The sequence below is a fragment of the Ixodes scapularis genome, unplaced genomic scaffold, assembly GCF_016920785.2.
Source record: "Ixodes scapularis isolate PalLabHiFi unplaced genomic scaffold, ASM1692078v2 PGA_scaffold0__279_contigs__length_252992795, whole genome shotgun sequence".
NCBI lineage: Eukaryota > Metazoa > Arthropoda > Arachnida > Ixodida > Ixodidae > Ixodes > Ixodes scapularis.
Window position 1 is genome coordinate 104,968,311 of NW_024609835.1, and position 27,645 is coordinate 104,995,955.

General features: G+C 43.9%; 1 protein-coding gene across 1 annotated transcript; it reads right to left on the reverse strand.

Annotated features, from left to right (window-relative positions):
• Positions 1-1,394: 1,394 nt before the first annotated feature.
• On the reverse strand, positions 1,395-27,465 carry LOC8024769 (ribulose-phosphate 3-epimerase). Its single transcript, XM_029990859.3, has 5 exons — positions 27,167-27,465; positions 25,439-25,546; positions 24,719-24,853; positions 23,197-23,283; positions 1,395-1,703 (listed from the first exon to the last, which is right to left on the reverse strand). Exons 1-5 carry the CDS (start codon positions 27,404-27,406, stop codon positions 1,581-1,583), a joined length of 693 nt encoding a protein of 230 aa, XP_029846719.1. The 5' UTR covers positions 27,407-27,465; the 3' UTR covers positions 1,395-1,580.
• Between the last annotated feature and the right edge of the window lie 180 nt (positions 27,466-27,645).

A 27,645-nucleotide genomic window follows, 5' to 3' on the forward strand; every position in this document is an offset into this window, starting at 1 on the left:
ATCTTAGGCACATTTTCCAGTAATTTGTAACTAATTAGTGAGGTTACTTTTTACAGGTACTCTTCTATTCACTTCGTCAAAATGGTAAAAACTATAAATCTTAAAGCATTAACACACTACCATGTGCCATGATTAACAGTGAGTTGGGTACGATCTGGAAGGCACCGACTTGGTCGAACAATGATTTAGCGAACGAAGCCCCGCCCATCAAGTTTCATCGAACAACATTTTAGCAAATGGCAGTGTTCATTTGAACGAACGGGGGAGGACTTGAGGTACTGCCGCCCGGTGGTCGATAGCTTAATCGCGGCGATCGATGAGAGGTTTGCAGATATGAAAGAACAAAAAAATTTGATAATATTTGCCATGTGCCATCCAAAACTTAGCAATGATAAACAACGAAGCGGAACAGAAGCGGGCCTGGGATTATCTAAAGACTGAACTTATGCCAACAGCAACCATGGAAAAAGCGTCGTCAGGCGAACAAAGTGATGACGATGAAGACTGCAAGCACTACTTTAACTTCGAAACAGTGTGCTCATCCGCTTCATGAGAGCAGGAATTTGTACAGTACACCGAACTTGCTCCGACAAGGAGTCTGGAGTGTCTCAAGCACACGCCGCGGTTAAGAAGTGTGTTTCTAAAATTCAACGCTGGGCTTCCAAGCAGTGTGGCGGTGGAGCGCGTTTTTAGTGTAGGAGGAACAATTGCTACTAAACTGCCGATCGAAGATTTCAGATAAACACTTTGAGGAGGTCCCGATTCTAAAATCAAATAGAGCATGTGAAAAAGATAACGTGTCCTGGAATGCTCATGTGAATGCGGTTTTCCTTATTTCTCGCATTGACACCAAAAGCATATTTATTGAACTTGTTTTTGTGTGTATCCTAAGTATAAAAAGCTTTACTTCCAATATATTGACGAAATTGGGGAAAATAAGGAAAGTATCTTTGAAGTAACTGTACCTATACCTATTTACATTTTTAAGCGAGTAACTAGGTACATACTTTAGGTACCTTTTCATATCAGTAACAGTATCTCAGGTACATTTTAAGTAAATTTTACAGCCCTGAGCACGAGTAAAGCAAATATCAGGAAATTACAAAAGCCCTCAGTGCAAATGAGTGCATCTATGAAGTTGTAAGGTAAAATAGAATTCATGTCTAATTTATAGTTTTTCTCTGTTCATCAAGTTTAGTCACTGCCTCCCCAAAAGTTCAATGCTGTTTCTTCAGAATGTTTTATGACACATGCAAGGCCCCTCAAATGTGGGAGTGTTACAGGCACAATCTGCAAGGTTCTTAAAACGCATTAATTTAAAACAAGGAAAAAAGAAAAAAAAAAACTCTCCTAAAAAAAAAAAAGTTAAGTTTTTCAAGTTAGCACGAAATTTAAATGCAATCGGTAATCATTTTTTTATTAAAAGATAAAATTCAAACATTTCACGTATCTATGCAATGTGCTTGGCCCCATCACAACATTTCCAATAGTGGAAGTAGGGCCGGTACATTTTCTTGGGTAGCCAAACAGAAGTATATATATTTTCTTTTATAGAGTAACATTTTTCAGTCAGGTCTCGGTCATCTCCTCAGGTCCCTCGCCTCGATGACGTGGTTGACAGCTTGGCGTAGGGTCCTTATCACCTCCCTGGGATCCTCACTCTTCGTGATGGCTGTTCCAGAAACTATCATGTTGGCTCCAGCCTGCAATGAGACATGTTTCATTATACTGCATGGAAGTGCATAACCATAGGTGCCAGGCATGCTGCCTATTACAACCGGAATGGTGCCCCCCTGAGGTTATACTACTAATAAGAGTGAGGTATCTCAAATCTGCCCTTGCATCATTCCAACTCTGACTAGAACCACAGGTGTTTGAAACACGGTTCTTGTCCTGAAAGCAAAGCTAAATAAGTAAGACAAAGATGCAAGCAATTTGCAGAGTAAATACACTGTCAGTTTTTATCTAATGTTTTGACTTCAATGCAATGATATATGTACATACATATTTCCATTATTTTACTCAAAATGGGGGAACCTGGTTTCTTTTCTTCATCCTCTGCCTATCAGGTGTCACCAAATTTCTCTCAACGCTGCATAAGTAAAGCACTCTCTCTTTCTCTCTCTCTACAGTGAGCAAGAAAGAAGATTGAAAAGTGCATGCCTTAAGGAATATTCGGAGGGTTTCCTCTGAGTACAACTTTTATTGAGTGATAAAAGAAACACGCCAGAAATCTTGTATTAGCAAACTTACACTCTTGGTTGGCAATTAACTAAGTAAAACTTGACCGCGAGGGTAGACAAAAACAGAGACCAACACAGATCGGAGGTAGTGTTGAGTTTGTCCCTTTTATATTTACCCTTATCTCGGAGTTTAGTTTTATTATATCTCACTAGCTAGCCCTTGCACTTACTCTGCTCTCACCATTAACAAAATAAAATTTGGGCGGAATAACTGAATTTAGATTGGGATTTTACTAATCCCATATCGCTCAGTGGGCCAAAAGAAAGAGGTTAGTAGGTGAAAAGCCTGCTTTTTGGTATAAAAATATGTAAACATAGCGGACTATTTTGTTTCTCGTTCCCTTCAAAAGCACCGCCTTTTCACTGTGATACAACCGCTGTACCCAAAGCACGTCAGCCGGCCCCAGCTCACGCACTGGACATGAGCACTGCATCGCTATTAGCCCCGAGAAGTTCGCCTGGCGCCCCCTTACGGCGAACCGGGGTGACGTCACGGCGAGGAGAGAATTTTTCCCCGACTCGCCCCGCTCGCCCTGTGGAGGCTGTGACGACGCTGGCTGTCGGCGCGCTCCTTTCTATTTAATTTTTTTTTGCGTGTTTTTCGTAGGAAGTGTAAATTTTTATATATGCCTTTATTGAGGTATGGCCTGTAGCTACAGGCGAAACCTCAACGAACATTTTAAGCATGGCTGACAGGCCAGGCAACGCATGAACCGCAGGTGGTATATGAAAATAAAGAAATATGGCCACAATTGCAGGGGCATCACTACAGATTTACATCTCGCACAATAAACGCTGCTGATGGTCCGAATGAATTGGCAGGTTATGTATACTACTTTTTTTTTTTTTGTATCTCTGTCGTTAAACAAGATCGCCGAAGCAGAAAAGCTGCATGCTGCTCGAGCAACGTGCTAAATACAGTCTCGGCCATGGGGAGAGAATCACAATTGTAAAACAGCCCAAGTGCAGGGGCAAAGTAAAAAAACAAACAAGGAACATTTGTTATATACATTGCTCGCACTTGACCTTCGCTGGATTCGGATAGTATTTCAATGGACTACACGGGTGGTGTCTGTGGACTTGTTTATATCAATCCTAAAGTAATATATAACAAACGTAAGTTAAGGTGTCTAGCTCGTTATTAGTCCACTAAGCCCTAAAATTGAGATTTTACTTAAATCGAATTGTCCTGAAGCTAAAGTACCAGAAGGTTTTCTCACGGAGACTGTCGCCCTTCACAGGTTCCACATTTTCTGCTACCAGTGCTGCATCTTCCACTGGACAGACGTTCGAATGCTTGCTTTTACTCCTGTTTTCCTCTGTTGTAAGAGAGTCCAGTTGCAGGGAGTTTGGAGGCTGAGGAAGCTTTTTGGGACCTGCGGCAGTGACTCTTAAATGGAAATGACAATTCAGACTAAACGGTGTATTTTCCGAATACCAAAGGCTGGAATAAAGAATGTCAGGAAAAAGTATAAACATTCCAAATTACGGCACTATTGCTGTGCATATTTTGGGCAGTTTACTACATATCATAGAGGCAACTGGGGGAAATTCGGCCGTTTTTGCTGCTACCATACAAACTAATTTCCAGTAATTGTGAATCCTCTAAGAAATATGCCTGCATACGCGTATAAACTATATAATTAATTCAGGAAGAAGCTACATTTATGTAAAACAACCCTGTTCCATGAGCACTTCAAAGATCATCAGACGCAGTGCCTTTAAAACATCTGCAAACCAGCGCATGCAGAGTGGCAGCGCAGAGTCGGGGTCGCGAGCTAATTTGCCGACCACCGAAAGGCCCATGATATAAAGGCCGCTTCAAATGCCTTGAAAGCGGGATTTAATATCGTCCTAAATCATGAACATGCAAGGAACAGAATTCCAGCGTCTGAAACACTTGCGTCACCGCTTCACCGACCCCTCTCAAGATTGCCTTGCGTCGTGTGGACGGACAGGGAGATTCATCGGCGTAATTGCCTCCGCCGATAGTTTTCGGGATTTGTAACCCAATTTGAAAGGTAAAAGGGACAAGCGGGCTTATAAAATGTACGGAAGCACGTTAATATCGGCCTAACTCAACGTCTTGTACACCGGGTAAACGAAGTCCGGCTCCTCGAAGAGCTTGCGGCACACAACGCCAAACCAGGAAACCGGTGCTGGGAAACGACCCGATGCGAGATCGCGGAGCGGGGTACTCGCCCTGACGTCACGGTACACCTCACCCAATCAGGGCACGGCGACCGCAGCGACGCTTGTGTTTGCTCTCGGGGCTAATACTCTCTCACTATACTCCGTTCACCCCTAAGCCGACAGTGCGGTGGGAGCTACGCCTTTACCAGACCAATCAGCTGCCTCCCTTTCATCACCCGACCCCATTTTTATGCGCATGGGTATATGCGAGGGAGCATGATCATGTGGCAAAAGATAGAAGCGTGACTGGCCCAACAGGCACGTAGCTTCCACAGCACTGTCAGCTTAGGGGTGAACGAAGGATAGTAGCACATTTTACTGCGGAAGCCACGGGCGGGAAAGGGGGGCAGGGGTGAAGCAATCTTTGTTGAATTTTGTGCAATGGGCTAATCTTCTAGGTTAGTATGGCAACGTGCGGGTACACAAAGGAAGGTCTGAGCAAAAGAGGAGTTCATCCTTTCCCTCCTCTTGAACTGCTAGCGGTATACCCTCGTCCTTGTACCTTTGGTAACGCTGCGTGATTTGCAAGTTGAAGAGGAAAGCTAGGAAGAAAAGTTGAAAAATCATTACAAAGCGCCTCTGAAGGCTCAACTCAGAAAACCATTCTAATCAATTTCGCAGAAGAGGGCTAACCAAATCAACAATGTCTAACACCTACCAAAGCAGGGATAATATTTCCTAGTATCATTTCCAAAATTATTTTTAAGGTTGACGTGCCTCTATTATGCAGGATTTTGAACTTTTTGAGAAATTGCCATTTACCTTAAAAACTCTATCCGGTAAACCTTTTTACAGTTCAAAGTTATATGAAAACACAAATCAAATTTAGAGAATTCTGACTTGGTAAGACAATGAGCTGTTTCTCTTACCCACAATCTTCACTATCTTACCATAAATGTAGTAAAGTTCAAGTACTTTTGAACAATTTTTTAAATTTGTGATCACAACGATTCATTCAGCATGCTTTCCCCGCTGCACAGGTAAGCTGCAGCAAAGCGACATTTGCAGTGACGGTGCCACAGGAGGTTACAAAAGGAAAGCCACTCTTTCGTGCAGACTCGAGCATACATTAAAAAAAATAGTTGCTTGTGTACAGTCATGAACATGCAAAGCTGAAATGATTGAGCAATGAGCAAAAAATATTGGTGGTGCCGCCCCAACACAAGAAGTTAAACTATCAATGAGGGCTAGTAAGCGGACGAGAAGGCAGTCCCATGCTACCTGGCTCAGCCTGAACATGCTTAAGAATTGTGTGCCATTGCTCTGCACATGCTGTGACTGTGCTCGTTTCTACCTATCATCACTTTTGCCTGTTCAGACATTGTAAAAGTTATCTGACCAGCGTTAGGACCACATGCCTATATAATAAAGGCAGCAGCAAGTGTGGGCATACAGAAGCAAAGAGTGAGGGCAAGTTATATGGCATGCTCCTAAAACAAGGAAAAGGAACAGGCGGAGTTAGATAGCAGTAGCCACTGCACTCTCCTTTCGCCTGCATGCTATCTCACGTTGCTTGGTTAACTTCTCGCATTGAGGCAGCGACACCAATACCTTTTGGTCATCGCTCGGTAATTTCAGCTTACCTCGTCCATGAGTGTACAAGTCACAAAACATCCAAACGTTCCTTCAACGAACTGAGGCCAGATTCACATAACGATCTTACGAAGAAAAAGGTATGTACGACAAAACCTAAGAACCAATCCGTATTCGCGAAGCGAAATTATTTTAAGTTTTGCGTAGGTTACGACGGAGTCCTACAACAGCTCCAGAGGCGTCTTACACACTTTTTACGATCAAATCCACATGGTTGACAACACTGCTCACTTACATCGTAGCGATGACCAAAGGGCATTTATTTTTCTTAAGTGCTCTCTACGTGCATCTCGACTTCAAGCAGTAAAAAAAAAAAAGATAAGTGCAAAAAATAGATCGCTGTGGAGACGAACACTGAAACCACACATACCCGGAAAAAGCTACAGTGGCAACGATCTCACCGACCAAGCGACCGTCAACAATTAGCTGGAAATGCTAAGCCTAGCAAGGCACTCCGACGCAACGTTGCTCCGACGTCCCTTGCCGAGACTGTCTGCCCACGACTGGCTGATTTGCAGAATGGAACACGCCCGCACAACCTTCCAAGACCCTCACCATTTGAATAGCTTGAGCCCTAACCTCTATTTCCGGGATTGAGTGTCAGTTTCTTCCCCTTCTTTTGAGAGGCAGTGGTGACGAACATTCTCATCAAAAAGGGATACTCTCCATGATTCTGTATACTTTTTTGTGTGTTATAGAGCTCAAATAAATGCCATACGGATTGCCTTCGCAACATGGGTACGTACACATTTTTTAGTATGTCCCTTTTATTTCGACATGACAGTACGCCAACACATGTCGAGTTAGAGCAGCTTTTGCAAGCTACGCAAGGCCGATCCAACCTTCCTCTGCTGAGCGTCACGTCAGCATTAAGTTGCGTTTGTCTAGTGGCCCAGCGATTCATATAATCGGTTGTAAAAGACCATTCCCCAAACGGTTACCAAGACGCAGTCCAACATCGCGGTGCAGTGTGGTTCCGTTCCCAATGTGAACAGGTATTTACGTAGCTCTTGCTGAAACTCTTGTAGTTCAAACGTATCTTCCTAGACATTGGCTCTCTCCCGCATCCCCGAGGCCACGAAAAACGCCGTAGCCATTTGTTTTCCTGTGGACCCCTTTGCAGAACCGCGCGGGCCGTCTCCTGGGGGGCTATGTTGCACGTTTTGGACCCCCAAGAGACTAGGGAGAAGGAAGTGACGTAGGTGTGAATGAACGTATCTTAGCAGCACCACGTATCACGTCATCAGCGACTCCACCAATCAACATCCAAAGAGCGTTGTTGACGTCACTTCCTTCTCCCTAGTCGCCTGAGAGTCCAAAACGTGCAACATAGCCCCCCTGTAAGGCCTGCTTCAGACAGAGCAATTTCACCCAGCAACTTGACGTCGCAACACCAGCATTACGGGCCGACCGCTTTCACACGCAGCAACCGAATTGCTACATCTTGCCATCATCATCATTCACTTTGAATTTTCTTGCACCATTTAGACGCACAGCTACGCGCTAAAAACGTGTTTTTTATATCTTTGAATGGCTTTGAGAATACTAACTCATCTTTCTGAAAAGCTTTATTTCAAAAAACGATCGATTTCAAACCAGAACCAAGTCTTTAGCTGTCATCATCACCACCACGGGGGTGTCACGTGAAAATATTGCGTCCCTGATTGGCTGCTGCCACTTCAAACGGCTCCGAGTTGTTAGAGTTGCTCGTCCGTTTCGAACCGGCCCGATCTCAGCAATTCGTGTTGATCTAGGGAAAGCTAGGAAACAACCCGCCAGCAACCTCAAAATTGCTGAAAAAGTTGCCCCGTCTGAAGCGGGCCTTAGTAACAAATGATATACTGTAAACGACTCATTATTCGCGGGCTCAATAGCTCACGATTTAGGTCAAAGTTGAAGTTTTGGAATTATTCGCGGGTTCCAATTCTCGCGACATAGTGGGATCTCAATATAGATTCCAGCATGTTCACATTTTATCGGAACTGTTCACGGGACCTTTTTTTCGCAAATTGTAGGTGATTCGTGAAATTCGCGGAAATTAGCTCCTGGCAAAAATTAAGTCGTTTACAGTAGTCAGTGACAGGTTAAGAGTAAAGTGGAAGCCCCTCCCCTTCACCTCTTCCAACCTCAGCTGAGCAAATTCTCGAAAGGAGGTAGCCTTTTCTCCAGCGTTTGCTCTGCTAAAGTGAATCGAGGTGGGAGGAACTTTCACCTTACTCTTACTAAAGTTGTGTTGAGTTCGTAGTGATTGAATTTGTAGCAGTCGACTAAGGCTGTCCTCAACTGCGCTGGACATTCGCGTCTGTATAAATACATTTGGTAATGTCAACATTACACCGCACGGACACGATCCCCAAACAAGCGTTGCGGGAAAGGCAGCCTATGTTTCTTGTGATCCAAAATTCATGTGCTCCGATCATGCCGAGCTCTCCGATTTGTTGTTAGTGCTGCTGAAGACCACAGCAACAGCCCGCTCTCGCAGGACACCGGAAGTTTTAGAGCGCAGCTCTTAGGGGCCCGTTTCCAGCCTGAGCGGCGTCGGCGTCGGCATAACCGGAGGGGGGGGGGGGGGGGGGGGGGGGGTCATGTGACCCCCCCCCCCCCCCTTGAGGTCACGTGACCGCCCTAAGGTCACGTGACCCCCTGAAGTCACGTGACTTCTGGGGTCACGTGACCCACCCAGGTGTGACCTCAAGGAGTCACCTATCCATCAGTACGCTTCCATCTTCCTCCTCAAGAGCTGCGCTCTAACCGGCGTTACAGGGAATTGTAAACGGCTTTCATTTTTTATTTTCCCGTTCTAGAACGTCACATTCCTCCTCTCACTTAAGAAAGCATTCGTGAATACCGATTTCTCTAATTCTTACGATGTGCATAGGTCAAAAAACATCTTAATTAAGTTGTCCTAGCCTGAGAAGTCCTTTGTGGATCTGGCCTCTGTAACTTCTTTATAAAACTATGTCAAATACTCTCTATTGCCCTGGTGAGCCCTGGATGTGAAGAGTTAGAAAATGTGTTTTTGAAATTTAGACATACAAAATAGAGGTATAATGACGTGAATTTCTATTCCTATCATTCAAACAAAACATGAATGTTTATCGAGGCTGGTACGAAGAACCTGAAAAGTAATCTCCTGGAACCACAAAGCTGACTTTTTCTTAAGTCTCTTGCCAAAATGTCGGCTGCCACTTAGGGAGTTAAAGGAAGTTCTTATTTCTACACTTCTCTAATTTTATGCTAAACTCCAAAAGTCAAGATCACTCAATTCAACATTCGAAAATTCTTCAAATGTAATACCCAATGTTCTATTTGTATTAAATTCTTAAATACTATAACGAAAATCACCATTGCAACTTGTCTTCCATCCAAACCATGGGCGGGTCATGGTGTGAGGTGCTGCCACAACAATGAGTGAGAGTTTGAAATAAAGCTGATCTTTTTTATTCTATATCAATCTTATATCTCATCTATGGAGGGGCAGCTTGGCCAGTGCAGTATGACTGCCCAAGGCGTTTAATGCGCATCATGTGGTAGTGATTACACAAACATATGCCAGCACAAAAACAGTCCACGTCAACGAAACTGGCAAGAGATGCAATTAATTCCGTGTCATTTGATTCTGCAGCCCAAGCTTCTTCCTCCACGTGTAGCAGAGCTGCAGCAAGTTAGCACACTAGGCTGTTTACAATTAATGTTTGGCATAAATTAATACAAAAAAGAAAAATCAGCCGTTCATTTGGGAAAAGGACATTCCTAACCGACCTTTGGTAGACACCACATTTCAGAGAAACAACAACTCGACTTGCCAAACATTTTTTTGGAAGAAACTGGAGGCACTAAACCTTGCATAACATCCACATAACACAGCATGTCTGTTAGGCCTACCCCACTTTTATGCTTTCCGCACTCTAGGGAAGGGGCTGGGAAATGCACCAGCTTTCATATAATTTTCTAATTGCTGTGTTTGGGACCCTTTCTTCGTACCCTATTTCACGTTCCCTAGCCTCAGGTTTCTGTCGTCCTAAATAGACCCCGGCCATCGTGTGTTCTTTTCTATTTCTTTTTTTTTCACAATCATTACGAGAAGCTTATTTTGTCTTTAACTAACCTTCCTTTTGGGCGAACATATCACACAATGTTGCTGGCTACAAAATAAATCTGAAAGATGGCTGTTTTAAGAAGGTATATTGTCCAGAAAAATTATTTTTGACATAAAAAATGTTGATTTTAAAATATGTTATATCCGTCATCTGAATTTTTTTTTCTTTTTCTGGTGCATAATAGGTAACTTGCTATAAATTATTTTTAGTGTCTCCGTGCCATACAAAAATATCTGGACAGTTTGAATGCCTATTGCTCTATTTCATTTTTTCATAATAAATATTATTTGAGTATATCTAGCATTTTATAATAGGGCTAAAAGAAAGGCTTACTATTTGTTTTTGCTGACCTAAATTTATTGCGGAATGCACTTATGGAATAGTTTTATAACTTAATTGAGGTCTTTAATAAAAATTTTCAACCGTCAAGGACATCGGAGGAGTAAAACGATTTTACAAAACATTGAATATTAATTTTATTATTTTTCCAACGGCAGATTGCCTAAGCAATGCTGGCGTTCCTGACAGGAAGTGTTGTACTACGGAGCTGAAACTTCTCACAATATATCCTTCATTATGACTAGCAGTGTACACCATTAATTTAATTAATTTTAAGCTAGGAGTTGAAAAGTTGATCCTACCCGATAGTGTCTTTTCTTAGGCCCATTGACGGTCTTCGCCATACATGTACGACAGCGATTACACATTTGAAAGTGCCTTCCTAAACGAAAAACCGTGCGCACCACGGGAAATGTTGCTTTTTTTTATGTCTTTGGCGAACTATAGACGTCATATTCACACGGTTTTCCGCTTTGCCAGGGCCATTTCTAATTTTGAAATTTGACACTCTGCGCCAGATGGCTGCTTCGAATGTCGACAGCCCTGGCGGTAGAGGCAATGCACTCTTTTCCCCGGATGTGGCACCACCTGTCGGCAGACATTGGAACCTGATTGAGACTGGTTCGGTGGAAAACAAGGGTGCCATTAAGCTCGATCTCTGCACATTGCTAGGTTTGTTTCCCACCCTACATCGGCTTTCTTTCTAGTTTTTGTGGCCATGACAAATTCTGGTGACAACTGAGGACAGCCGAGGATGTCCTGCTCCCATTTTGGCCCGACAGCCGGGTCAAGAGGCCACTGGAGTTGGTGGGCCTATCGCGAGACAAAGTGTGGAGATACCTGTACTACAAGACAGACTCACTGCGACAGGCCCACCGAAGATGGGCTTTTAAAAAAGAGGGTTACGTCCGCAACGTTAGGTGGAACACCTCGGATGGCTCCGAAATATGAGGCGTCTGCTTTCTAACAACAAAGATGGCGCCGTACGCAGTGTCGGTGTGGTTTCCAAGGAGCACCAGAAGCGTCATGGGTGGTATTGGGAGGCTGTCACTTTCTACCTTTGGTGGACACGAAAACCTACACCCTCAACCTGAGCCACTGATGAACCTTTCGGGGTCGTGCCTCTCGTCCCAAGCTGAGGCGCTGCTCTTAAGGGGGAACACTGGTCTTGGAGCTTTTTTTCTTATTTTATGACCAAACTCAATGAAACTGCACAAGCTTGTTCAGCTTTTTGTGCTGATTTCATATATCTGGTAATTTCCTCAGTCAGTGGGATTGTCTTGAAGATAATTAAGCTTGCCTGCCTTTGTTTGGAGGAATGATAGGGAAGAAACTGCTCAACAAAATATCATTTTTAACACATCTCCAGATACTACAAAGTGTAAAGGATACAATGTTGGAAGTACTTTTTTGATAAACCCATTATTAGTGATTTTACAACATATTGAAGTTCAGTGCTCAATGCATAGCTAACATGTAATAAAACAAAAGATCAAATAAAAAAGTTTCTAGACTTATATTAAAAAATCTGCTCTCAACATTGTATGCTTCACACATTTAGCAACACATTCCAACAAAGGTTATATTTCTGACTGCTGTAGATGCTGAGATATCCCTGCTCCAAAGTTTCAACGAGTCCAAAAATTGTGTTAGGTGAAAACAATGTTTTAGAGTCAACTTTAATGCACATTCAGCCAGCATAGACATTATAAATTGATTTATAGCTCGAATATTCATCCATGAAATTAGAAACTTGGTAGATTCAGAAGAACAGCAGCCATCACCGTTGTCAAAAGAATCCAGTTTTAGGAACCAAAGACCCATGCTCCCCCTTAAAAGGACCCGAATTCGCCCCCTCTATCATGCCATCAAGGGTGAACCAGCTCGCGGCAATTCACCAAATCGCCTCGAAGACCCCAGATCCCACCATGATGGCAGTTTTTAGGATATGGCTCCCAAATGGTGCGCACACATGGTGCGTGAAATGACCAGAAAAACCAGAGTTTCCCTCAGTCATTAAAGAACTCCACCAGGCCCAACTTAAGCTATGGGAGGCGGACAAGACAGGAGCATTTGTGGTTAGAAACGAGTCTACCTTTGGAGACAAGGTAGAGCCACCTTTGAGGAAAAACTTTACCTATGTCACAGAAAGACCATCCGGTGCTCTCTGCTTGGAGGTAAAATAACATATGCAGATAGAACAACCTCTCAACACTTCTGACCAAAGTTTCGGCTTCTGCGAAGCAGTATTTAACAGTCTTTTTCACTGTCAAGGGCCACAAGCCTGAGATTTCCTTCAAGGGCATCGACTCGGAGAATGGGTGCTGAAAAAAGCTCCCGGCCCTCTTCCTACAGAAGCACCTACCAGTCATACTGCTAGACTAGCCATTCTGGATTGGCGGCTTTCAAGAAATGATGCCAAACCTACATCATCATCACACAATGGGCGTGTATTACGGACTGGATATCAACAATCTTTTGGAGTCAGTGGAAAAGGCAATCACCTTCTAGGGAATAGTAAAGTTTGAAAACTCCTCCGGGAATTCCCTCAGGTCATTTGTGCAACTCATCCGGGTATACCCCCGGTCAGCCCTCATTGAACACAAAGGGACGATCTACACACAGCGGACAGGAGTGTGCATCGACTCCTGCCTGGCTCCAGTGCTCAGCGAGATCTACCTATCCTTCGTGGACCGTGTACAGGTATGCTGACGAGTACCATGTGCTCCACGGCCATCATCCAGCAGGCCTTCACAAACAAAGCGCGAGGCCTGACTTTCGCCAGAAAGAGTACTTCTGAGGACGAGTTGCAGTTCCTGAATGTCCGCCTAGTCACCACCCCAGAAGGCATCTGCTGACGCTTTCAGCAGCAATCTCAGAAGCCAGTACTCCCCCTTGTCAGCCAGCACTCAAAAACAGTTAACATGGGCATTGTCGGAAGCCTGGCTGTTTCGTCTCGTGACCGGTAGTGCCCTCATCTCTCTGTCTCCAGCCCGGAGGACCAGGTTACTCGACTAAAAAGAGCCGGATACCCGCGCGACCACATAGCATCCACACTTAAAAGACTCATTGTCGAGGGTTCGAATGTGCGGAAGCCCGCGAAGCCAAAGATTATTGCCACAATCCCATACTACAGTGACACTGCCCACTGTCTAAATGCAGTGCGTAGCTCTCCGCTTCGAAACAGACATGATGTTCTCGTGCTCATTCAAGTTGGATGCGATGTGCCGTTGTAATGATGTCATCAATACGGCGACAAAAGAGGAAGAAAATCGGAGGAGACTAACGGAGAAAAGAGGAAGAAAAAGAGGTGGGGAAAACGAGGAGATTTGGGCTGAGAGGGGACGCATTCGGAAAAGCTTGGCTCCGAAATACACCGGCGAAGCTGTCATCCATAGAAGTCTGCCCGACCTGTCCTCATCGCCAACTCTGAACGGCAAGCCTGGCTCAAGAGCGAACCGGCAAAGCCATCCCGACAACCAGTTGACTGGTCACCATCGGTACGCCGGCAGCTGGAGCCAAACGAGACCGGCTTCCACCACCGGTCAAGGCGCCTAAAACCAGCGCAAACCAGTGCCAAGTCGAACTTTGGATGCCCTTTTCTTTTATTTATTAGCTAATAAGTTTCCCTTTTTGTTTCACGTGGATTCGGAAAGTACAACAACTGGGTGCAAATATATTTTTTTGACATCAAATTTCAGACGGACCTCTCAATTTCCTTTCTTTTTACCATAAAGAACCTGACAGCCGTCAAGTGAACACATCTACACAAACTACGAGTCAGTGTGCCAAGCCTTTCGCCCCCTGCGCGACCAGACGGGACTCTTTTGTACCCCTCTCTAGTGGAGCCGAGTAATCGGCCAAACAGGATGCTGCATCAACAACCGTTTGCACAAACCTGAGAGGAAGGTCGCAAAATGAGATGCAGACTCGCAGCATCCGATGGCTATACATATCGGAGCGTGTTCGCACTGTGTCCCGGCTTTTCGTCAATCTTCTGGGAGCCATTAGAAAACGGTACGGGCGTGACGTTATAGAGGCCTACGCCATAAAACAGACGACTCGGAACATACTGTCACCAACACCTCCTTATCGGAGAGGGAGACAGCATTCTTGAGACCTGAGCTACCTCTCTTTTTTTCTCCCTCCCTCCCTCCCTCCCTCACCCTCCTACTCCTCCTCCTTCCCCCTTAGTCCGAAAATGCTGGTTTCAACTTCCTGGCCGCAAGAAGGTTCGCTGCCCGCGGAAAATAAAAATATGCGTGTTCAGAGTCGGAAGATGTGCTGTCCATGTTCGGTCTTTTATGTGTAATTCTTTCGTAAAATTACAACTAATACCAAAGCGCTCTTTGAAAAAAAAAAGATAGAAAAAAAAAAATGAAAGATGTTTACAAATCTCTGCAACGCGAAATTAGAGTGCATCTCTAGAGGAGGAGGGGAGGGTATGCCCCTTCCCCTCCTCCATCCCTTCTTCCTCCCATTCAGTTTCCTCGCTAAATTTTGCGGGGAAAATGACGTCACATGACTTGGTGTCACGTCATCTATGAACAAATTCACTTTCTTTGCTAGATTTAGCGAGAAAATAGACGTCAATAACCTCAACACCAATTCAATTTTCCGCTAAATTAGCAGGGAATTGAACTGGTGTTGAGCTCATGTGACGTCAATTTTCCCGCTAAATCTAGCAGAAAAACTGAATTTGTCCACGAAATCTAGCGGAGAAACTGAATTTTCCTGCTAAATTTAGCGGGGAATTGAATTGGCGTTGAGGTCACGCGATGTCAATTTTCCCGCTAAATTTAGTGCAGTTCCGCGGACGGCGACAGCGATGGTAACACCACGAAACACAGAAATGGGCGCCTAAGAGCTGCACTCTAAAAGCACTTGAGTGCCCCTTTAAGATAGCAGTAGAGGCCAGAAGTCACAAACGACAGCAACACGGCCTGAAATGTTGCTGACAGTCAATGAAAGAGGTCACTGCTTCAGAATGTTCAGTTGCCAGAACTTGAAGAAAGTGGTAGGTCACAGCCAGTGGCGCAGGTCAGGACTCATGGGGCTTCAGCCTTACCCTATTAGCCCCGAGAAGATTGCGTGACGCCCCCTTACGGTGAACCGGAGTGGCGTCACAGGGAGGACAGAATTTTCCCGACTCGCACCACTTTCCCTGTGGAGGCTGTGACGGCGTTAGCTGTCGGCGCACTCGTTTCTACTCAATTATTTTTGTGCGCGTTTTTCGGAGGAAGCGTAAATTTTCATACATGGCTTTATTGAGGTATGGCCTATATCTGCAGGCGAAACTTCAACCAACATTTAAGGCATAGTTGACAGGGCAGGCAACGCATGAATTGCAGCTGGTATATGAAAATGGAGAAATATGGTCACAATTGCAGGAGTATTACTATAAATTTACATCTCACACAATCAATGCTGCTGATGGTCTGAATGAATTGGCAGATTATACATACTATATCATTTTTTTTTGTTTCTTTTTTGTACCTCTGTTTTTAAACAAAAATGCCGAAGCAGAACAGGTGCCTTCCGCTTAAGCAGCATATTAAATATCATCTGGGCCATGGAGAGAGAATCACAAGTGAGACAGCGCAAGTACAGGGGCAAAGTAAAGAAAGAAGGAACATTTATTTATATACATTGCTCGCATTTGACCTTTGTTGGATTTGGATAGTATTTCAATGGACTCCGCTGGTGATGTCTGTGGACTTGTTTATATCATCCCTCAAGTAATGTACAACAAAACGCAAGCAAAGGTGTCTAGCCCGTTATTAGTCCTTTTAGGCTCTAAAATTGAGATTTTAACTAAAACAAATTGTCCTGAAGCTAAACTACCAGAAGCTTTTCTCATACAAACTGTCACAATTCCACAGGTTCCACATTTTCTTCTACTAGCGCAGCATGCACCACTGAACAGCAGTTTGAATGCTTGCTGTTGCTACTGTTTTCCTCTGTTGTCAGAGGGTCCAGCTGTAGGGAGTTTGGAGGCTGAGGAAGCTTTTGGGGACCTGCTGCAGTGTCTCTTTTAATTGGAAAAGACAATTCATACTAAACAGTGTATTTTCCGAATACATAAGGTTGGAATAAAGAAATAATGTCAGAGAAAAGTATAAACATTCCAAATTAAGGTACTAGCTGTGCATATTTTTAACAGTTCGATACATATCATACTGGGGCAATTCGGCTAATTTCCAGTAATTGTGCATCTTCTATACTCCGCGACAACTTTTCTTTGCAATGCAGTGGAAGGTAGAGGCCCGCGTCCCCTCTCCCATTTTGAGTGTACGCAGGCTTTCCTCCTCCCCCATTTCCGGGGGGAGGAGGAGAGCCTGCGTAGACTCAAAATGGGAGAGGGGACGCGGGCCTCTACCTTCCACTGCACTGCCAAGAAAAGTTGTCGCGGAGTATAAACAATAAAGCATGCTTACATATGTGTGTCCAAACTATATCAATATTTCATAAAGACACTAAATTTATGTAAAACAACCCTATTCCACGAGCACTTCCAAGGTCTTCGAACTCGTGACCTTTAAATCACCTGCGAACCAATGCATACAGGGTGCCAAGCGCAGAGTCGGTGACAAGAGCCAATTTGCCAACCGGCCAGAGACCTTTGGTATAAATGCCATCTGAAACGTCTGCAGAGCGGGATGTAATAATCTTCTAACTCATAAACATGCAAGGAACAGAATTCCAGCGTCTGAAACACTTACGCCGCCGCTTCACCGACCCCTCGCACGATTGCCTTGTGCCGTGTGGACTGACAGGGAGGTTCATCGGTGGAATTGCCCTCACCGATATCTTTCGGGATTTGTAACCCAATTATCAAGGTAAAAGTGACAAGCACGTTTATAAAAGGTATGGAAGCATGTTGGTATCCGCATATACCCAGCATCCCGTACACCGGGTAGACAAGGTCTCGCTCCTCGAAGTGCTTGCAGCACACAATGGCCAAACCAGAAAACCGGGGCGGGGAAGCAAGCTGGATGCGAGATCGCGAAGCAGAGTCCTTCCCCCAACGTCACGGTACGCATCACCCAATCAGGGCGCGGCGACCGCAGCGAAGCTTGTGTTCGCCCTCGGGGCTAATAAGGTACACATGCATTCCCTCCCTCCCTCCCCTCCCCTCCCCTCCCCTCCCCTCTCCTCTCCTCTCCTCTCCTCTCCTCTCCTCTCCTCTCCCCCCCCCCCCCCCTCTCAAAAAATTTTCTGGCCATGCCACTGGTCAGAGTCTTTGTCCTTGGGTGCCTCATGTGATTTATGGGTAGGGTTCCGTGTTTTTGAATAAATACTAAAAAAATCTAAAAAACACTCATTGGCAAATTTTCTATCAATTAAGATTTATCCGATAAACATAAAATTTTTAGGTCACCAATGACAAAATAAAAATAAAAAAGGCGGTTTGCTACAAATAAACTTTGTAAGAGCAGGGGGTCAGTGGTCCTGGGGAAATGCCGCTTCAGTTTCCCTTGAAATGTCGAACTCCTGACAAAAGGGGTTTGCCTTTTAGCTCGTCAAGATTCTTTCAGGACAACGGGTCATGGTATTTTTATTTGTTTTGTTTTTAAATTTTCAAAATTGGCAACAGTAAAATAAACTATGAATTTCAGCAAATAGGGAATTTAACATAAAATAAACTCCGATAATCCCCAAATTTTCCGTGAAAAATAAACTCCAAAACACACCCTTCTATTTTCCAGGAGAAATAAACTCGAAAAACACGATACCTATGGGCCTGGGTTTGCCTGACCCTGAGACGGACCTTTAATAAGTTATCAATGGTTCTCATCACACTATGGTCGAGCCCGGTTATGTCACACTTGTGTATTTCGAATTATAGTTTGTATCGAACAGTCCAAACATTTCCTAGGAGCGTTTTTTTTCTAGATCGAACTCCCATGGCAGTCCCTTGAGGGGGACACTCGATATAGCAAATGTAACAGGCCCCCCCCCCCCCCCCCCCTTCTTTGTTGCTTGCTTAACTTTACTCTACAAATCATATTTTTTGTGTTTTTTTTGTTTCATTGTTGCGCTGTGGGCAGGTCGTGGCCAGGCGCAAGCAGAGTGTCGAACCAATATTTTTATCGGTTCGGTTCAGTTCCGGTTCAGTTCCGGGGCGCAAAAAATAACGGTTCAAACCGGTTTGAACCGCTAAATTGAGAATACATTTTCCGCGTTGTTCTGTCAATAGGCGCTATTTAGGCCGTGAAACTAACTGCTGCAAACGATCTGATTTTTGCGAGGACCTATTTTTGAGAATTTCGCGAATTGCCTACAATTCGCGAAAAATGGGTCCCGTGAACAATTTCGGTAAAATGTAAACACAATGAAATTTATATTGAGATTCCACCGCGTCGAGAAAATTACAACCCGCGAATTATTCCAAAACTTCAGCTTTGACCTAAATCGCAAAATATTGAGCCCACGAAAAATAAGTCGTTTACAGTATATAGTTTTCTTTTTTTTTATCGTTTGTTCAATCCAGTTTGATTTTCAGGTACCAAAGTTATAAAATTCTGTTATTTAATCCTACACAACAAGAAAAGAAAATCTACATTAACATACAAAACGTCGTGTCTATATGACTCAACATCCCTTCGTTTACCAGAGTCACATACATTGTACCTGAATCGAAATGTTTTTGACGAAGTGAAGTTGGTTGCCTAAAATACCCGTGATTGGTACAACTTTGTATCGCAGTATTAGATGTTGAATCGTGGTTTTGCCCTTGAACTAAGGAATTAATTACAGTGAATAAAATCATGAAATGGGCACCTCGTGGCCATAAATACCATAAAATGTGTTTTACGGAATACGTTTCACAATATATATATGATGACGAGATGACTGAGCTTAATGCAATATAATTTTCAAAATATCACGGAAGTCACGGGACAAGTCCTTCCAGTCTATATTTTATAGAAACACTAAGCGACAATCGCAATGCTTGTTTTTCTAACTAGCATTGTTTGCTCTCAGCACCATGATGCGGGCGACGAATCATGCGAAAAGGAGTGGCTAAAATTGTTCACTCTAACCTATGAGCACCTTCGTACTCAGATCGAATCTCACCTAGAACAGTGCTTACCCATGTGAACATTTTCTTATATTGGATAAACTGGCATAGCCTGGATGTTGAGGTTTGCTCTTGACAAAATGCCGGTCAATTTAATTTGCAAGTGAGCATCACCCTCGCTAATTGATGAGTTTTGTTAAATAGAACAAAGTGGGATTTCATGCTCTACTCAATTTGGAAGCTACTTAATCGGACACTTTCTGAGAGTTTAAGTGTGCAATCGTCATAGTTCCACCATTCGTTCCAGTAAAAAAACGCGATAATAAAAACACATAAAAAACGCGATAATAAACTTCTATATATTTGAGAAGTTATATATGCGTGAGGAACACATAGTTATTTAAATTAGCTTCAAAATAAAAAAAAATTATTTAAAGCTTTTCCAAATCACCTATAACGTGTATACAGAGGATAAAAGCGGCAAAAAAGATTTGCAGAACATCGTTCAGATAATTTAAAGGTGCATTTACTTATATATCTTTGAGGTGAGGATCTTCTATTTGTGCTGCCAAATCTTCAGACTGGAATTAAGTATATTTTTATTATCATCAATAAATTTGACTTTATGAAGTTCACATAACCGCCTGAGATGGATACGGAAGGACGATACTCGGAAATACGCCTGCTGTTGAGTCTTCGGCAACGTGCTTTTGTTAGCTGTTTTGCAGTGTAAAATACTGGGTGGCAGGGTATGCCAAAAAACGCTGTGGTCACATGATATATCGGAAGGCCAATACACGAAATGGGCAGAAATAAGGAGATGACACGCAATTTTTTCTAAATAATCCCTTACACAACGCTTTACTGCAAAAAGAGATGCATAGAAATGCAGAAAATGATATTCCTAATTAAACATAGATTCCGCGCAGGGCAGACGAAGATTTTTAGAATCCTAATATAAATCACTTTTGGGCATCAGCTTGCCTCGGCTCGAAACGTCGCGAGATACTGCCTCGGGAGGCTAATGTTATCTTAGGTTGTTTTGTTTTGGAACCTTACTTCACGACTCTGTGCTTTATCAGTCATGTGCTCCAACATTTCATTAGGCTGCCGTATATCATCGCGAGACTGCTATAAATACTACACAACTTTACACCTTGGACGTCTACTGCTGGTGTTGCGAACGTTGCACTTCACCAGAAAGCTGAAGTATTTAACATGGTTTGCACGTGAGGTAATCACACTAGATACTGGTTGTCATTGCGAGTTGTTCTTGCTCAGAAAATCAAATCCGGTGGAGCAAAATGCACGCTACAAAAGTTTCGCGCTCAGTGCAAGCTATGTATTTGAGAGGCACACATTTTTCTTGTTGGTGCATCGTCGTTAGGCACGGCGCGAGTATCTGGCACGACGAAAACGTGCTTTCTGGCAAGAGTGTATTTACAAATAACAGTTGTACCAACTACCCATCTGTCACTATCGTTTCCAGGCCACGCTTTCTAGTCTGCGCCGAAAATGTGGGGCAGAGGAATCTTTACGAGTAGTATGCTTTAAAACTACCCCCCTCCCCACTCCCTTTTTTTTTAGTTGCTCCTCAAGATACTTTTTATTCCTTAGGGATTGCTTGCTCCGTATTGAGTGGTGTTCACTCGACAATTATATTTGTGTCACTTGTTAACAGTAATTCTTCCTTGCTTTTACTTTGCACCACACTGTGAAGTTTAAACAAAATACAGGGCGGTCGAAACTTGGAGAACTTGAGAACGACACTCCTGTGAGACTTAGAGCGGCTGCCAACGTTCAGCTGTCCCCGGCGTGAGGCCACTAGGATCTTTCTTCTCAGGTATCCCTCCCGTACACACTAATAGTTCCATGTAACGTCGGACTAACACGTCACATTTAGACCCTTTAACACTTCTATTCTCGGGACAACTTTCTGGGGCAGTTCAGCAATAACGAAAACAAATTTGGGAGCCTCAATGGTGTGCATACATGTAAAATGGGTCGTGAAGCATTTTTTTTTTTACCTTAAGTTCAATAAATATCGCTAAGATGTAATCCCTGACGTTGATAACTTGCAAAAGCATCCATTAGTTTGCCCCTTCGTGAAATGGCAGACAGTCGAAAGAAAGAAATGAAACAGCTTTCCCCTCCTCAACTCGCAATCAGGACTATCAGCCACGCGATCTGGTCCTAATATATACACCGTCAGTGTTTATCATAGTCATACGCAGGGTTGGCAAAGCAGAGAGCATGGGCTGATCTTCAGATATAGTTTTAGTTGGGCTATAATGCCCGAGCCCTACTAAAGCGACAAACAGAAACAAACGACAGCGGCTAGCCTTAGACCAGAGTATTTCGCGATTTGACAGGCTTTGTAGAATAAAGAAGGCTATGCTCAAACACGAGTATTATGCACACGATGGTACCATTTGCAAGCTTGTAAACGCTCGTGCTAACTTCGCGAGCACCGAACAACTCAAAGCCGTATAAAGGTACCATCGCGAACATGCTGCATGTCTCTGAGGCTTGTCGCTGTCGTTTGTTTCTGTTTCGAGCTCTAGTGGGACTCGGGACCATCATAATCTTTGAGTTGAACACGAGCCGTTACCCGAATGTTTGGCGATGCTGGTTGTCATGAACCAGAGCATTCGACTCGGGATCACGACAATCGGGTACATCATGGTGTCACGTGACTCTCAGTGCGAAGTTGTGATGTCATGTGACGTCACGGTATCAACAACATTAATAGATCTAGCGACGTCCTCAATTTGAATCGACTTAACGCGGTGAGTCACGTGACGTCACGGGGTCACGTGATGTGACATTAATTGACAACATGTCTTGACATCATGACGTCACGTGACGATGTGACACATGCCTAATCATAGTGCCAATCAGAAAGCGCTGCAAAAAACCAGGATTTATTATACATTGCAATTCTGTATATGACGATTTGATCAATACGTAGAGGAATACACGTGCCAATTTGTTTATTCCCAAATAATAAATTTGTAATACTAACAAAAAAAAAATACCGTGAACCGTTTTGAACCGGTTACCGTTATATTTTTTTCCGGTTCAGTTCCGGTTCAGTTCCAAGATGGCGGCGAAGATTTCGGTTCGGTTCAGTTCCGGTTCGGCTAAAAATAACGGTTCTGTTCCGGTTTTTGGTTCGGTTCGGTTCCGGTTCGACACCCTGGGCGCAAGCGATCGGAAACACCGTCGCCTAAACGCAGCGGTGCTTATGATCTTCACCAAAAAAAAGCTCTACTGTATCTAGCGGCTCTTAGAGGCTCTATTTGGTAAGGTTCCATTTGTTGCGGCCTTCGGTATTAGCAGAGACGTGCGGCAATTTCAACTGGAGCTTAACTGAACATAGTGTTCTATATCAAATTATCGATATATCCAACTATTTTACGATCCCATATGAATTCTATATATCCGGGTTCGACTGTAGTATGCAGGGGTGGCTGCAGGTGTTTCCAGAGGAAACGGAGGGTCAGCATATCAGATGTTTGAGAAAACAGCCCCCCCCCCCCCCCCCTCCTAAAATTGCACAGATATGGCTTTCAAGGGGGGGGGGGGGGGGGGGGCATGAGGAACTCCCCCCCCCCCCCCCCCCCCCCCCCCTTTCTGAATCTGCCACTGATAATATGCGACCCATTTCCACTGAAATAATGGGCAGTTTGAGAGGAGTTACCTGAGCACATTCCTGGATTGTGTTGGGTCCGACTCCACCATCGACCTCAATGTCCAGGTCCTTGAATTTGGAGCGTAAAAGCTGAACCTGTAAAGTTCTCGCTTTATTAGATCCACCTCTCCCTTTTAAAGCCTTTTAAAAAAATGTTAACCACTCTTAGGAATAATGTCAAAGTTATGGGTTGCTTTTATGACTGCCTTTTTTCTCATGTAATAGGAAGGTTAATTCTAAATAGACATATCAAAATTATGTTTGAAGGATCTGGGACCCTTGTCACAGACCAACAACTCAACAAGGTAGGGCAGAGGAAAGGAAGGCCGAAAAAGAGGTTTCCCCCTCTCCTCTCCTGTGTTCCGTCTGCTTCCTCCTCTCCGACCTTCCTTTCCTTCGCCCTACCTTCTTGAGTTACAATGGACTGTAGCAGTTTTCAGGTTTTAGTAACACCTTGATGTAAAAAATGTTCTATTCAAAAATAAAGCCTATGGCCTTCAGAAACTTTTATGTACTGTTGTTTTTCAGTTGGTCTTGGGGAATGTCATTCACTCTTTTTATTACACAGGAGGAAGCGCTGTCAATCTCCGAAAACATTGGAAATGATTTTGCTTTAGAAACCAGTGGATAGCAGCACAAAAAAAGTTTGACGAGATATGTGTGGTACCAAAATATACTGGAACAATGACAAAAAAAATCCCCAGTTAATAATTCACTTTTCTATTCGTCCTTTTTTGTTCGGCAACAAACCTGGTGGAGCCATCTACTGGGTAGCCCCGACACCACTTCTGGTTCACATATATATCCCAATTTTTTACTCATTTTTTTATCATAAGAGTGAATTAAGTCTGACAGTGCTATAAGTGGCGATTTCCAGAAGATAGCGTGTATATTTGATTTCGTAAATACAGTGAAACCCGCAGCCTAGTTCAGAACGAGACGTGGTCAGGGGCTATTTGCACAAGGGCATGCCCACTATAGCTTTTTTTTTTTGGTTGCTGGCATCACAGAATTATGCTGCATTGCCACGTACCAGATAATTGTATGCTTCTAAAAAACAGGCGAAGTTATAAATTAAGAAAATAGGTTCAACCTGACTAACAGCACTGTAAGAATGATAGAAACACACAAAGGCTACCCGACAGTTTTAAATAAAGAGCACCTAGTTCAAATAAACTCCCGCCACTAAGCTATTCATAGTCTGCTTCAAACATATTTTAGAAGTTGAAATACTAGAAGAATACAACCTTCCCAGCATTGGCAAGAACACAATGCTGAGATGCAGTGGAACACAATACAGGACCAAATGGTCAGGACCTACGAGGCAGTTCCAAGCATTTCGGACGGTGCTTCGAAAATGGATCAGCTCGGACAATCGTTAAACAGGATGGCAGACCCGATTCTTGACAGCGACAGCGACTACTCCTCAGAGTTCCTCGGCAGTCCGAGACTCGTCGCCACGGTAACTGCCGCCTTCCATACGGCAAACTCCACCAGTTTTCTCGAGAAACAGTGCCAACGAGTTCGCTACCTTGGGCATCATGTCGGACATGAAGCTCTGTCCTCCAAATCCGGGCTCCACGGTCATGATCAGCACCATGTCCACCTGGTCCACCAGAGGCAGCAGCACATCTACCGGCGTATTGGGTTTGATGCCGACACCCACCTGAGAGATGAATCATAGCAGATAGCTCAATGTTAGATCTTTGCAGTGCCATACTAGGAGATGAGCAGGCTGCACTTTGTGTATACCGTAAAATACCGGGGAGCACCCACCCCACTTTCACTCAAAACTGGATTAATCTAGACATGGGCGCTCGTCCGGTCAAATAGAGCACTTAACGTATAGTTTGCACAATCTAAAGTTTAGAACACGTTAACAGTGGGCGCTTGAACGAAGTGGGTGCTTCCACGGTATTTTACGGTAGCTGCAAGAAAGGAATAAACCACGTGCACTTTTTTCGTGCGAAGCGTAGAATCGCTGTCAAGGCAAGAACGGCAGGGCGTCGCTTTTGAACGCCCGGCCTCCAGCATGCGCTCAGTGCCTTTTCGCCGTGGCTGCACGAGCATGAAAGACTCACGAAATGCCAAAGCAGGTAGGAATCCGTGCTGCAGGCAGGACTACTGAAGCTCCTCCCTGCTGCTTCCTGACAGCAACTATACCGTGTTTGCCTCCGTTAAGGAGTTCAAATATTTCATGCGCGCCTCGCCCACCCTTTGGGGCACTGTTCCCGAGCGTGCCGGCACTTGCCTTCATGCCGGCTTCCCTGATCTTGCGGACCAGTCCCGTGGGATCTGATGTGGCTTCGTAGTGGAAGGTGTACTGGTCTGCACCCGCATCTGCCATAGGAGACACCCACTGCATCGTGTGTGTGGAAAAACGGGTTAAGCGTACCTCCTTTGGGCTCAGCAACTGGTGACTTTTGAGAATATGTCACCAGTATCGACGATGAGTGAACACGATAAAAGACTGAGAAGACAAAATGTTTAATGAGGAAAACCTATGCCTACAAAACAAAAGACCATAATATTTTTCAGACTATAGTCTGCACCCGGTTTATAGTCCACAGAAACAAGTTTGGTGTCAAAACCAAAATTGTTTTGCTTAGATAGTCTGCATGCCGTGCACAGTTTGCACCTCGTGCTTAGTCGACACGAAAATCTTTTCATACGCAGCCAACCTTGACAAATGCCTGCTTTCTTAGCTCACAAAGAAGCTTGTATCATACATAAATCATCAATAACTTACACAAAATTCGTCATGTCTCGTCGTAATGAACAATCTTGAAAAACAAAATGCCTGTATAGTCTGTAACGCATAAATTTTCAACTTTCAAATATGTATAGTCAGCAGACTATAGTTCGAAAAATCTGGTCGATATAATGATGTAGGGAAGTCGCCAAGGGGGAGTAGACCTACGCAAGAATAAATGGACTTCGATCTGAGATGGAGGGCAACTCAGTATCTCTAGGCAACTGGTGTGTCACTGAAAAAATCCGCCTGGTCTGGAACCCAGTCCGAACCAGGCAGATTCTTTCAGCACCCCTTTCCACTGTTTCACATTTCAACTGCCAGGTTGTGCTAGTCTTCGCTAAGTATAAGAAGAGGCAGTAGCTGCTTGCTTCTCCCCTTCATATACTTTTTGCCGGGTGGCATTGACAACTTTGGTGTTGGGAATAGTTACGATCCTCAAGGATTTCTGCAAAGTGAGAATGCTGAAGTTCACCGATGAATCAGATGCTATCATGAATTTCATTTGTCACAGGCACTATATTTTCTCTGAAGCTTTTAACCTTGTACATCATTGCCATGCAGCGCCTAAGAGTTCAATATCTTACTCTTATGACCAGACACTAATTCTTCGATCCACAACTACCTTCTAAAATATTGGGATTTTTTTTTTATTAATTACGTTTATCTAGGTTTCGAGGAACACTGACGAATAGTACTTGACCCCCTTCTGTTCCTTATTTGAACCAGTGATCTCCTAAACATTCTCTAACATGCGACTTTTGCTGTCGTCTCCTGCAGAGGAAGATAAAAATTACAACGACGACCTCACCCAACTTAAAAGCATGACGAACGATTGTCAACATGCCCCAATGCACTCATGCGCTTTATCTGTAAAAGATTTAGTTAGTTGCTCTCCAGCACTTTAATATGATAAGGTGACACCGACTACCCACTTCGTTTAGCTTTTTTATGACGTTCGACTTCAAGACGGCGAGAAACCCAGACAATTTTTAGCTTTCTTAACATGGAAAAAGACTACCACCATCTTCTTTTCCGTACAAGAAATAAGAAAGCTCGGAGCAAATCTTGTTTGCCAAGCAATGGCCAGTGGTGAGATAAGAGAGTAGATTGCATATCATGCACGACCGCACTCGAACAGGTCATCACCCGGGTCATCAATCGCGAAAAAAATTAAATTAAACCATTCTGGTGAGACTTTTTGTTCAAACTCTCCGCTTCCCTTGCCTTTTCGGGGGCGAGAACCATCATGTGCATATCGAAGAAAGTCTTGGGAAGTTTACTCTTGAGACACTTGACCACGGGGTGACCGAAAGTCAGGTTAGGCACGAAGTGCCCGTCCATGACATCCAAGTGCAGGTAGTCAGCTCCGCTCTCCAGTAGCTTCTGAGACTCCTCGTAGATGTTGGCCAGGTCCGCATTGAGGATGGAAGGTCCAATCTTACATGTCAAGCTTGAGGAAGACATCGCGGTGGCAACTCCCGGCGATCATGCGTGCACAACAGCACAAGTATGGCACAAGCCAGAGCCGTATGCACAAGCCACAAGCCGCCGCCAAAGCAGCCAAGGCTCCTGTCAAAAGCGGTGGAAGATACATATACAATATAATGCATTCATATAAATATTTTATAAATAATGGTACAAATAATATTAAAATAAATATTGAAATGTAGGTTTTATTTATTAGATTAAAGAAAACTTTTAGC